This window comes from Hemibagrus wyckioides, linkage group LG07 (assembly GCF_019097595.1).
Source record: "Hemibagrus wyckioides isolate EC202008001 linkage group LG07, SWU_Hwy_1.0, whole genome shotgun sequence".
NCBI classification, from domain to species: Eukaryota; Metazoa; Chordata; class Actinopteri; order Siluriformes; family Bagridae; genus Hemibagrus; species Hemibagrus wyckioides.
Window position 1 is genome coordinate 22069901 of NC_080716.1, and position 12500 is coordinate 22082400.

Here is a 12500-nt window from a genome sequence, read left to right on the forward strand (position 1 = left end):
ACAGGCACAGCAATCCTAATCGGACAGCAACGGTGAGGGAAGATCCTCAGACACACACACACACACAAACACAGCTTGATGAAATAGTGAGACATTTTTGTGGTGTGTTTGTGTTCCACAGAGCTGAGGTTTCCAGGGGAGAACACGGTTATAACGGGATGCTGGTGGCATTATTGATCGGGCTGTTCAGCAATGCAGGAGACTGGTACTGGTGGCTACTTCTGCCTGCATGTCTCACTGGAGCCGCAACGTAACACCCTCATATACACACATGTCTACACATACACAGATATTGGTCTGTGATAAATATGATGGTCCTATACCTTCCTCCCTCTCTCTCTCTCTCTCTCTCTTAGTACATTTGTATACAGTGGCCTAGCTGCTGTGTTGAACAAATGTGATTTGCCTGTAAGTGTTTTCCCCTTCAACACTGTCCTGCTCCTGTATTTGGCCTGCACTGGTATTGAGAACCCATACTATCCCAACCACCCGGCCCTGCCACAGGGCTCAACACTGAGCTTCAACAGCACACAACTCGACATACCTCAGGTTAGGACATCAATGAGCTCATCAGGGGAGCTGTGCTTGCTTCTTCAGGATTCTAGACCATTTTTGATTATGTGTTCATACTGAGAAATGTAGTGCAGACCTGGATGACTCACTATTTGGGAATTTGCCACAAAAGGAAGTGTGGATTGATAGACAGGTTATAACTCACCTGTCCATGAACAGCTTTTAGAAGATAACAAACTGAAACAACATGCCAATCAGTGATTACAGTAAGAAATTTGTCTCCATATCAAAACTGTTTCATTAAAAGAAATTCACACACAACCAAACTATGATATGGAAAATGTAATTCTGGTTGTCCAAGGTAGATGCTGTATCAACTGTTGTAGTGTTTGCTTGTGTATAAATTTATAAGAGGCCCCAGCATGTCTGAACCAGAATATTTGTAATATTACTGAATACTATAACAGCTACAGTATATACAATAGTAATATACTATAACATACACAGAAACACCCATACACACTGAGAATCATGAATAGAGAGATGGAAGTAGATGACTAGAAAAGTAAAAAGTGGACACTAGCATATAATGAACACACACACTCCTCTGTTTCAGGCTTATGTTCGCTAATCCAAGTTAATCATTTTATAAGGCTAACTGATTATTAGAAAACCCTTTCGCAATTGTGCTAGCACAGCTAAAAAAATTTGTATTGAATAAGGGAGCAATAAAAGAGGCCTTCTTTATGTTAGTTTAGTATTCGGAGCATCATGATTTACAGGCTCAAAATGTCAAGGCAGAAAGAACAAAAGAATGAAGGCGTGTGTGTGTTCATTAAATGCTATTGTCCTTTTTTTTACATTTTTAGTCCTTCCATCTACTTCCATCTCTCTATTCACAAGTCTCAGTGTGTATGGGTGTTAAAAAGGAGCCTATTTATAATTCATAGTGTTTCAGTACACTACCTTCTCCATAGTCTGAATTTCAAGGAGTCTATATTCACTTTGCCTCCATGCTAGCCTGTGCTGTGTCAGGTCATCTCTGTGATTTGTTTATTGCCTCCTCAGTGTAGTTTCACCCCAAGGTGGTTCTTTCTGGCCTCATCAATATACAGCATAAAAGTATCCAGCGTATCCAGTACATCTCCATGGAGACAACTTGAGCTAAGAGAGAGCAAGCAGTGGAGGATGTGTGAGGCTAGAGGGAGCAAGAAAGAGTCGTAACTTTTATACAGCTATAGTTCTTCTACTGTCCTGTGTCATGAATATCTTATTGGGTGAATGGAAATTTCCAGAGCTCTCCCACTCACCTTTTTAACTCTCACTGAAAGGAAATGTAAATATAAACAATGTAAATTGAAATATGGTCTTACATTAGTTCTTGTATATATACCTTATTAATCAGTTAGGACTTGCAAAAAATAATATAAATATTACAAAATATAGCTAATTACATTAGCACAAAGCTTTATGGTGCAATGAAATGGGTTCAAACTTATGGTAACTAAATACAAGGTGTTTTTTTATGTTGTTGTTGTTGTTGTTGTTGCTGCTGCTCTTTTCCTGCGTTATAGTTTGTCTCTGTTTTCTGGTAGCTTGTGCAGGGTGCAGTGTTGGGAGTGGGACAGATCTATGCTTGTAATGCTCTTGGGTCCACACTGATCATCCTTGCTGCTGTACTGCTTTATTCCCCAGTCCAGGCCTTTCACGCACTGCTGGGATCAAGTCTTGGGGTACTGGCAGGTGAGAGAGAAGTGGGGGGCAATATTAATTTTTCCATATTACTTTGATCTTTTCTTGCAGAAACTCTAGTACACGTCGTTTATTATACCATAAACTGTTGATCTGTGGCATGACAAAAATCTGATTAAAAAGTCCTTATGTAGCCCTATTGGAATGTACTCATCAGGCATAAATAATAGCTTTGACTAGACAGCTCTCTCACTTTCACAGTTGTTTTGTTAAATAAAGAAAAATAAAAAAAGATTGATGTATATGAAAGGAATTATTTATAAGCAATCGTGCATGGAAATTGTTTCATTAAAAAAGATAGCAAGAGATAATCTGCTTCAAGAGGTAAAAATAAGAGTATAATTATAGCCTATAGACATAGCAACACATATAGAAAGCATCTATTTTTTAATCGCTGATAAGTGGCCCTGGTACTATTGAGATAATTTCCTTCACCAAGGGAGTTCAGTGGGTGCTGACTCTTACTTATTCTCTGTTCCATGAGTTGTATGGGTTGGCTTGATGTCTCATGAAAAAAAATGTTTTTATAACATTATACTTTATATAAAGGCCTTGAAAATGAATCTGATATATGTGATGCTTTTAGGGGAGACTCTGAGAGGTCAATATTCCATCAATGTGTTTCTCTTTTTCTCTTCCCACTTGCTCAACCCCACATTATGCACACACACACACACACACACACAGCACCACTCTGCCTATTACCATATGAGTCATACTAGACAGTAATGGGTTGTGTGTGTGTGTGAGTGTGTGTGTTGTGTATTTGTATGTAAAGATATTGTTTATGGTTGTGTAGCTGCAGGAGAGAGTCATTCATACACACTTTAAGGGCTTGATAAAGCATATCTGATGCAGAAAGCACAGCTACAAGCTGTGCCTAATCATCGAGCAACAGCCATGCATGCCTTGTCTTGTAGGCGTGGGTGTCTGAAGCCAGTTAGAAGCCAATTTAGCAAAATCAGAAATATTTAAACTGTTTTCCTCTAAAACCAGCCAAAGATTGTTGCACAGCCTAGAGAGTGTGAACCACAGAGTATCTAACATTTATCAATTTGCCACATTGATGCTGCTCTGTGCTATCATATAGTGGTTTAAACAGACAGTAAAGTACTGACCTAAGACCAGTATTCTGTATCCTTAAGTCTATGATTAAACTCGGAGATAGATTTTCCCTAGATTAGCATTAGCCTTAGCCTCTGCTAAATGCATTCTGGATCAATAGGCTGAGAGCTCTAACCAGAAAGATTTCATCCCTGAAAAGAGAAACAGTCTGTATCATTTTCCCTTCTGCACTCTATCTCCCACTTCTCCCCTCTGATATTCAATTTCATTTCCCGTAAGAAAAGCTTAGTGAACATTACACAGAGTGGACTCTAAAGTAGAATAGCCACAGTAGCCACATTTATTCAGACCTCATTTCTTCTTCTAAATAAATAAATAAATAAATAAATAAATAAATAAAAAAACTACATGCAAACCAATGTAAAATGTTAAAGTTGGAGGATAAAATTATGTTTTTAACTTGCTAACAGACCTCCGCTAAGCATTGATTAATCAGTCATAGCTCAGCAAATGTTCCTATATATAGGCACTTCTGACAGAGAATAGCTGATACGTTTTTAACAGGGGAGTGAATACTGTCCTAAACATAATAGCATGTGAATTAATGTGGGGAAAATGTGAAATACCAAACTGTCATTCTGTCCCATTTTGCTGTTGCTAACACAGACAATGTAACAAATAGAATCAACATTGAACTGAAACATTGAAAAAGAATTTAATTACTAATGACCACTGATGGTTACTGTTTGCTAGATGATACTGGACACTTTAACAACAACCACTGTGGAATTCACATTCAATGCTTACAATGATATATGATCTTCCCTTGTAGCACTGGCAACATGCTGCTGTCTTATTTCTACACCATTAACAGAGATTGCTAGTTGATAAGACTTATGGGGTGGGGACAGTGGGCCAGGGGGTAGGAGTGACTGATGAGGTTGGTTAGCAATGGTGTTGCAGGTTTTAGCAGCACTCTTTATCCTTTTAGTGTCATAAAACTACAAAGAGACCATGATGTTATAAAAGCTTTAAAATGCAGACTGGACACTTCTTGTCTTCTCCTCTATTAAGTTCTTGGCCTCCCGGGTTCAAAACCTTGTTTGACATCCTGTAATAATAATAATAATAATAATAATAATAATAATAATAATAATAATAATAATAATAATAATCATCATCATCATCATGTTTTCATAAAATGTTTTAATAATTGTGAGCTGATGAATGAGGAATATAATATTAAGCTTTATTTTTTGTTGCTTTGTGAAGAAGCAGGTATCAGTTAGCATAAACCATTGTACTGGCATGTGAATCAAGGGTAAGGATATTAATTATAACCTTCATATCTCATCATCCTCTTTGAGAAAAACATGTCATTCAGGATTACAATGCAGGTCATTCCTTTTAACTTCACACAGATTATTTGTATGGTCATAAACATATGTAAACATAGTCAAAGCAATGTATGGTCTTTAAAACAATGTATACTTTAAAGGTAAACAAGTACTAGTAATTTATTGTTGTCTAATATTCTGAACAGAGAAATGCAAGAAATTTACTATGAAATTCACGTTAGTTTGGCAGGTGATAAGCATAGAATAAATATAACGCACTCCAGTGCTGGAAGCACTTTCAGGGCAAAGAGATGAACTCACACATACGCACAGTCACCATGGTGATGCTGAAAATAGGAAAGAGATAAATCCGTATAAGGGCACAGATGCAGAATTTAGGTTACTGACTTCAACTGACATATGTGGGATGCTTTTTCTAATGCATCCCTTTTTCTAATCTAGGTGTTTTACTCTGAAATATAGATAATACTGAAATATTACCATGCACAGTAAAGTGGTTTGGTTTGAGAGAGATAAAAAGTGAAACAAGAAAAAATGCAGAAGAGGGCATTAAGTCTAATAGAATAAGAGATGAATGAGTCATAGCATTTGCATGGGAAGTGATGTGGTACACACTGAGTCATTACCGTCTTCTGGTGCTGTGTGTGTGTGTGTGTGTCTGTGTGTGTCTGTGTATACTCAACTGTACATTAACAAATACATATGGGTCACAAATAAAGGAGAAAAAAATAGTGGCATTTATTTTTGCTGTTATATTTTGGAGCCACTTGTTCATTCAGACAGAAAAGTCACTGTGAAAAAACTGCAAAGTACTTCTGGTTGATCACTTATATCTTATGATAAAACATTTTTGTCCTGATAGGGAGTGTTCTCTGTTCTCTTCCCCAGTAACCGAGGGCTCACTTGAATGGTTTGAGCAGGATGATATAATGTAAATCGTATTCGATGGCCATTATGGTCACTAGATCACAACCTAAATGAGAGGCTTTGGAGAGATGTATTAAACTTGCCATCAAAGCATTAATGTGAGTAATATTTTTGGAAGAACGGTGCTAAATGCTCCAGTACAGACCCCGAAACTTGTGAAATGTGTGTCTCAGTACACTAAAGTTGTTCTGCTGACTCATGGTAACAAAAAAATTTTACTAAACAACCTTATGTTGTTTTTCTTTTAATTTGTCACCTGTACGTAGTACATTTGACCTTAATTAATTGACAGATGTACCATATACATTTTATTTCAACATGGATATAGTAAACTAGCAAACTGCCCACCAAAGTAATCGTTCTTAGCATTATGTTCAATCTGTCAACAAAGAATTTGTGGATGGAAAAGTATAATGAGACATCCAAACAACTGTCTTTTTAAAGGTTATTATAAACAGTTTTTTAAAAGGTCATATCTTTAAGGGACAGAAAGAAATCCAAGGACATTGTTGCTTAGCATGTGACAGATCATTTGTCCTGAAAGTTAAAGTTTCACCTTTGAATCACAAACAATTCTCTGCATCTGGGGTGCAGTTCAACGAATGATTTAAAGCATCTGGGCAAAAACCAACTGAATGATAAATCTCCAAGAATATAATCCGATTTTATCATGCAGTATCCTTGGTAAAATGGCTATGTGGTAAAAACAGCGGTTGGGAGGAGTTTTAGGGAGCTGGGGAGAGGCATACAGTATTAAATCAGTCACCTCAACCTCTCATATCAACCTAATTTAATCTGTATGGACAGGGGAGTAAGTCAAGCCTTTTTCAAAGCATGGCTGAATTTATCAGAGCCCTGCTTTAGCTGTGCTTCCTAACAAAGCTTGCATATTTAGAATTAAAGAAATATCTCTATTTTTTATGTTTATTTTGTCCTAATGTAATGAACTATCACATTGTTTCAAGTAAATAAGCAATTACTATAATGATAAATAGCTTTAAATGGATGTGTATATTAACCATACATGGAAGAGGAATAATCAGTCTGTCTATCCAAAAATGTTTCAGCCTCATTTACAAAAATGCATAAATTAAAAGAAAAGACAGTGCAGCTTGTCTTGGCAGTAACAATACAGCACTGATTGCAACAGAACAAAAGAATATAAATACACAGTGGAGTATTACCATATCTGAACATTTGAATGGGCTATTTCTGGCAGAAAAGAAAAGAAAAGAAAAGTCATTGTGTTTTGGCAGCAGTGGACAGGTGTGGCAGAAATGTGAGAGAAAGAGAGAGAGAAAGAGAGAGAGAGAGAGAGAGAGAGAGAGAGAGAGAGAGAGAGAGAGTATGTGGATTAGAGGAGGTAGAGGGTATGTAACAGAGAAATAAGGCAAAGGGAGGGAAGATTGCATGTGTTGTCCCTTTCCCACCATATAATCATCTCCAATCATCACAAGGCAGAAAGTAACCTCATTATTGCATGAGATTTTACATTTTTAATCCAAACACATACAGGGTCACAAGCAAGCAAAGGAGGAAATTGTAATATTGTAGAGAAACTTTGCACCAATATCCAAACCATCATTTAATTTACTGTGTGTCAAAAACCTCTAAGATAAGAGCTTATTCTCATAACTTACAAGGACCCTGTTTTCACATTTTGGTTTCCATAGTAACTAGTCATCAAGGCTGAGGTGTGAGAGAGGCCTAAGGCCTACATAGTATTCCTCCATGCAAAATTAAACAAAAAGCAGAAACATGCCGGTGTTTGCAAGATGCACTTATGCAGAGAAGAAAAAAAAACCATTATATCTGAGCTTGTATGCTTATGCTTCAGGATACACTTAGTGTGTAGTCCTGGATCACACCAGAGCTGGAAGATTGCAATTCAAACATATAAGATTCATTAACTGTGTCAGAGGAAAATGTCAATGGCCATTTTGTAGACGTGTTCTGCTGTGTGAGAGAGTCATGTGTGTGTGTGTGGGTGCGTGTGGCACATCCTCTTCCCCTGGTCTGGAGGAGCAAAGTGGACATTCACACTCGTACTCTCCAGACTGACAGTGAAGAGAGAAAACCCCAAGGATTAGTGTCTAGCTATAAGAACTAATGCACTGTGAATGTTCACAATCCACTGCAGGCAGGCTCTCAGCTTCCACACTTTCAGCCTAGGCAAATCCTGAGAAAAGTAAGAAAAGGAAATAGAGGAAAAAGACAAAAATGGGTGAGGTAATGGAAGAGAGAGAGAGAGAGAGAGAGAGAGAGATGCTTAGGATTTTCTCTGTGTATGAAACCACACCCTAATCCCAGTGTAGTTTACTATTTTGAGAGTTTTGGTATTTTAGTCACATATAAAGGCACAGTGGAGACTATTCAAAATCCCACACAGGCTAGCATCCAAACATTGTACTCATTGTACTGAGTAAAGAATACCAACGAATTGCTCTCTGTATGGAGTATGGAACCATTTTGTACACTGAGAACGAGCAAGGATAAATGGTAAAGAAAGAGGAAATCACATGTAAGTCTGCAGTGCCTCCTCCAGGCAGTAAGCACAATAGCAGTCAAGTGTACAAAACCTTTATATATTAATAACATTATTAAATATGATAACTGGCTATTGAGAATAAACACTTAAAACTAATTTCTTTGCTTCTTTTTTCTTACATTGTTATATCTTACAAGGAATTACGACACTAACCACTGATATAGTTTTAGGCCGTTTCTTTTTCCTGCTGTAAAATTCAAGCAATGATCCATGTTTCCATGCATCCATTTTGTCACAGGATTAAAGAATTAAAAAGTAAAATAGCTGAGAAATATTTAAGGAAGAGAGTATGAAAAATATCTAAATGATTGTAATATTGATTGGAAATATGAGTCTTTGTCTGTCGTTCTCTGTCTGTCTCTCTGCAGGTCTCTCTGTTGCAGTGCAGCAGGATGTTTTATACACAGGGCTGGCTGGTTTTAATGGCGCACTGGGCTGCATGGCTGTTGGACAGCTTTTATTCACATTAAGCTGGAGAACTCATGTCTTCTCCATTATTTGTGGTGAGAAACTCACACACCTCCTCCTGTGATAATGCTCAGGTATTACCTAATTAGGAGTCAGGCCAAATTCTACTCTGTTCACATACTATACTCTGCACACTGCCTGTCCCATTTAGTCTCTTTGGGTTTCTATTTTCTGTATACAAACAGTCCTTCCTGTTCTTGTGTTCTTGTAATTAGTCACGTTAATGCTGTTTAGAATGTTACCCTTGCTATTGATAAAGTAGGCTTTATTTTACTCCAAAATATTCTGTGATATTCTTATTTCAATAAACACTGCAAAGCTTTTATTAATTGACGCTTGTGCCTATAAACTCTCTCTGTTCTCTACAGCCTTCATCTCTTCCTATGCAAACATTGCTTTGAGCAGTCTGCTGGCAAATGTGAGTACACCTTCTATATTTACTAGCTAGAGATACACTGAAAAAGCCATACCCAGTGCTTTGATTTCTTTCTGTTTGTATTGTGTGTAGGTGGGGCTCCCTGCCAGTAGCTGGGCCTCCACACTAACTATCAGTCTCATGCTGTTAGTTAGTGGGCGGAGCCTCTCCAAATACAGCATCGCTATTAGCCAAGACTGCTCACCTGGAGGCCTCTTACACACTCCCAGCCAATGTGCTGGAGCTAACAAAGACAGTAGTTCTGTGTGACACACACACACACTCATATTCAGTGAACCATGTTTATAAGTGGTGTCCAGTCCACAGTCTTTCTCTACTAATTAATGTGTCATTGCTCTTCCGGAAACATCTGATGAATGCATCCCACTGCGAGTAAAGTCATTTGCAATAAAAAGAACTTCTTAAGATAGAAACGTGCGTGGGTAGCCTGATTCATCAACTTTTCTGATGCTAATATTGTCAGGAAATATCATTTGGACAGACTGAGTTTATGGTTCTCTGCTCTCTGTGTTACATCCCACTCTAATCCACCCAATCACACTGATTTCAAACTGGCTGAACCACTGTCAACACTAACCTTCCCACTGAATTTCTACAGGTGAAGGAAAGTTGGATGTTGGGCTGAAATGTGTCTAAAGGCCTAAACCAATAAGCAACAATATCAAAATGCAGATGCATCAGAAACATTTCTATTGTTCTTCTAGTTCATGTGCAACTGTAGAAATTTATGTAATGTCTGGAGAAAAAGTAAAACATTCCTTATTAACAATAGAGCCAATGTCTGACAGTTTGGAGAAGAGGGCGTGGGTTTGAGGCCTCATTTGACTTCCAAAAAAAGGATACAGTTGTACAAGGGAAAGGCTACAGAACAGTAATGCAATTGCATCCAGTTTTAATTATTATATAATATTATATTACCGTTTGCCATTTAGTTACAGTTTTTTTTAAGAAAATTTCTTAAGAATTTCTTAATATTTAAGAAAATATTGCAGGTAATTATTATCGTACTTTGTTTTTGTTTCGCTTTGCTTACATTTGATTTTAAAGTGTCTCAAAATTGTATATGTAAAATGTATGTATATACAACTGAATTATTTAATCAATGGAAAGAAACATTTGATATTGACATTAATTATGAATGTTATTATGAAGTATATAATCTGCAATGTCAGGAAGATGTTTAACATCTATAGTACATGTTTAAACTTAAGGCGCATAGGCCAGATGACTGCCTCGTTTTCATCAACCAATGAGAATTTACAAAAATGAATACTGAAACAACCATCAACAGCTGTCTTGTCCATAGTTAGGGCAAAAACTGATAAGTGAAATGCTGTATTTTTGTTCCACTGCTCTGAATAGTTGACATACATACTGTGCATTTAATGATATATATATATATATATATATATATATATATATGATTCTACTTTGAGAACCTAGATTATTAGTGTTAAGCAATACAATAAATAATAGCCTTAGTTTATGTTCTTTCAAATGCCTACTAAAATACTGATGTGGCTCAGATCTCTAGCATAGAAAAGCTGAAACCATGACAGATAAGTTTGAGTCAAAACCAAAAAAGCTTTTAATGGTGTTGTAAACAGACTTCATTCCAGTACAAAAAAAAACTAAATCAAACATAGTTTTTAAAAACATCCAACATAAAATATTCTACATCAAATATTAGCAACCTTAGCAGCCCAGTCTGTGGGCTTTTTATTAAACAAATCTATATTCCAACCAGCCAGAGTAGTGCAAAAGTTAGCAGAAACACAATTTTAAAAATATAGACATGCAAAAAAAATAATATACTTTAAATGTGATGTAATGATAAAGGGCAAATATCCAACAAAACATGACCTATTGTCAGACAAAAAAAAATCAATCTGCCATGACTTTCTGCCAACCTACAACCATAAGGAGTGAAATAATGTGATCTAGTGTATGAGATGGTGTATCGCTGCATGCAGTTAAGGGGTTGAAGGTGCGAGTTTTTTTTTCACAGAGATATTTATACAGTGTGTGTGTGTGTGTGTGTATCCTGCACGGAAAAGGGGAGGTATAAAAAGCGTATAATGTCATTCAATAATTTTTCATGCTACAAGGAGGCCGAGACTATTCATACTGTGCAAGCTCTTTGTGTGTGTGTGTGTGTGTGTGTGTGTGTGAAAGAAGCTGAGCATCTACCTGTTTTCAGAATAAGAATTAAGTGCTAAGCAAATATGTCTGTGTGTTTTGTGTGCGTGTACAGTGAATGACAGTGAGAATAGTGCTATCCTTCAAACGCCATCTACAGTAGCCTAGTCACTGTGCTTTATGCTCCTAAGTCAATTACAGAAGCTTGCAGTCACTCATAACAAGCTACAGAGCATTATCACTAAAGCTATAAAACATGTACAGAGTGCAGGTTTAGTGAAAAAAACAACAGAAAGAAATGTGCTGAATTGAATCAAGCTGATCAGGTGTGATATAGTGATGGCAATATGGCAGTTATTCATCAACAATCTTTTAACAATCTAAGCAGGTGTGCAGACCAGGTTACACAGCAGGTCAAATCTGTGGAGACCAGCATTCTACAGTTTAATCCAAAAAAAGGACTAGAGTAGGTCCTACCAAACTGCAATAGAACTATCATATATTTAAAAAAGAAATACTGTAGCCTGAGTTTCCAGGTCATGTTTGCTGAATGAGCAGAGGCACAGAAATAGAATCAGGCCTCCCATCAGGGAAGGAGGGAGTAAACTTATACCCAGTCTGTGGTGTAGTCAAGGCTAAACTCAGTGTATACATAAGCTATTTTCCAGTGTGTTCCTGTGTGCATACTTCTAATAATAGTGGACCTAAGTGTATTTTTGGTATTGAGGGAAAAAATGGCCTTGAATGATTATCTTTTTAATGAACATTTGACTACCTGTTGATAGAGGCACCGTGCTCCACCAACACTTTTTCAGTCCTTTAGTTCGTCCAGCTCTCTCACCTCCGCATCTGCTCCAACAAAGTATCTTCTAAAGCTTCCAATTTCATGCTAATACTGCCAACAAGGCCATTGCACTCATCATCGTGTTGTAGATCTCAACCTACATAAGCCGAGTCTCTGCCCTAGATCAGTGTAACTGCTTCGTATAGCTGTACTGCAACAAGTCCAACATTTGCTCTCAGCGCTACTTCTATATTGAATTTCTTATTTGACAAAGATCATTACCGGAAAATGGTAAATGGGAGAAATTTTAGAAACTAACTGCAAAACCTGACTGTTAGGTGTGACACTTATGTTTAAAATTGTTAAAATATTTTCTCCTGTTACACACCATTGTTAATGTGTTAGCAATATTCTTCAGTGATTGCAGCATGGCAGAAAACTGCCATTCTGTTAATTTAGCACCATAATTGCTAAGCACAATACAATCATGTCTATGTAAACACATTTAAT

General features: G+C 37.0%; 2 protein-coding genes across 2 annotated transcripts in view; one reads left to right on the forward strand and one right to left on the reverse strand.

The window, feature by feature from the left end:
- The window catches only part of si:dkey-183c6.7 (urea transporter 2), a 10978-nt gene extending 1384 nt beyond the window's left edge, over positions 1–9594 (forward strand). The window contains exons 2-8 of the mRNA XM_058394205.1: positions 1–32; positions 122–250; positions 357–549; positions 2109–2256; positions 8532–8666; positions 9000–9049; positions 9140–9594. The exon at positions 1–32 is cut by the window's left edge and continues 158 nt beyond it. Of these exons, the coding sequence (XP_058250188.1) occupies positions 1–32; positions 122–250; positions 357–549; positions 2109–2256; positions 8532–8666; positions 9000–9049; positions 9140–9316 (864 nt within the window). The 3' untranslated portion in view covers positions 9317–9594. The remainder of the gene's footprint in view (positions 33–121; positions 251–356; positions 550–2108; positions 2257–8531; positions 8667–8999; positions 9050–9139) is intronic.
- A 1043-nt stretch (positions 9595–10637) lies between these two features.
- Positions 10638–12500, reverse strand: part of si:dkey-183c6.8 (protein O-GlcNAcase) — a 15913-nt gene continuing 14050 nt past the window's right edge. Inside the window, exon 17 of the mRNA XM_058396109.1 lies at positions 10638–12500. This exon is cut by the window's right edge and continues 1295 nt beyond it. The gene's annotated coding sequence lies outside the window, so the exon portion shown is untranslated.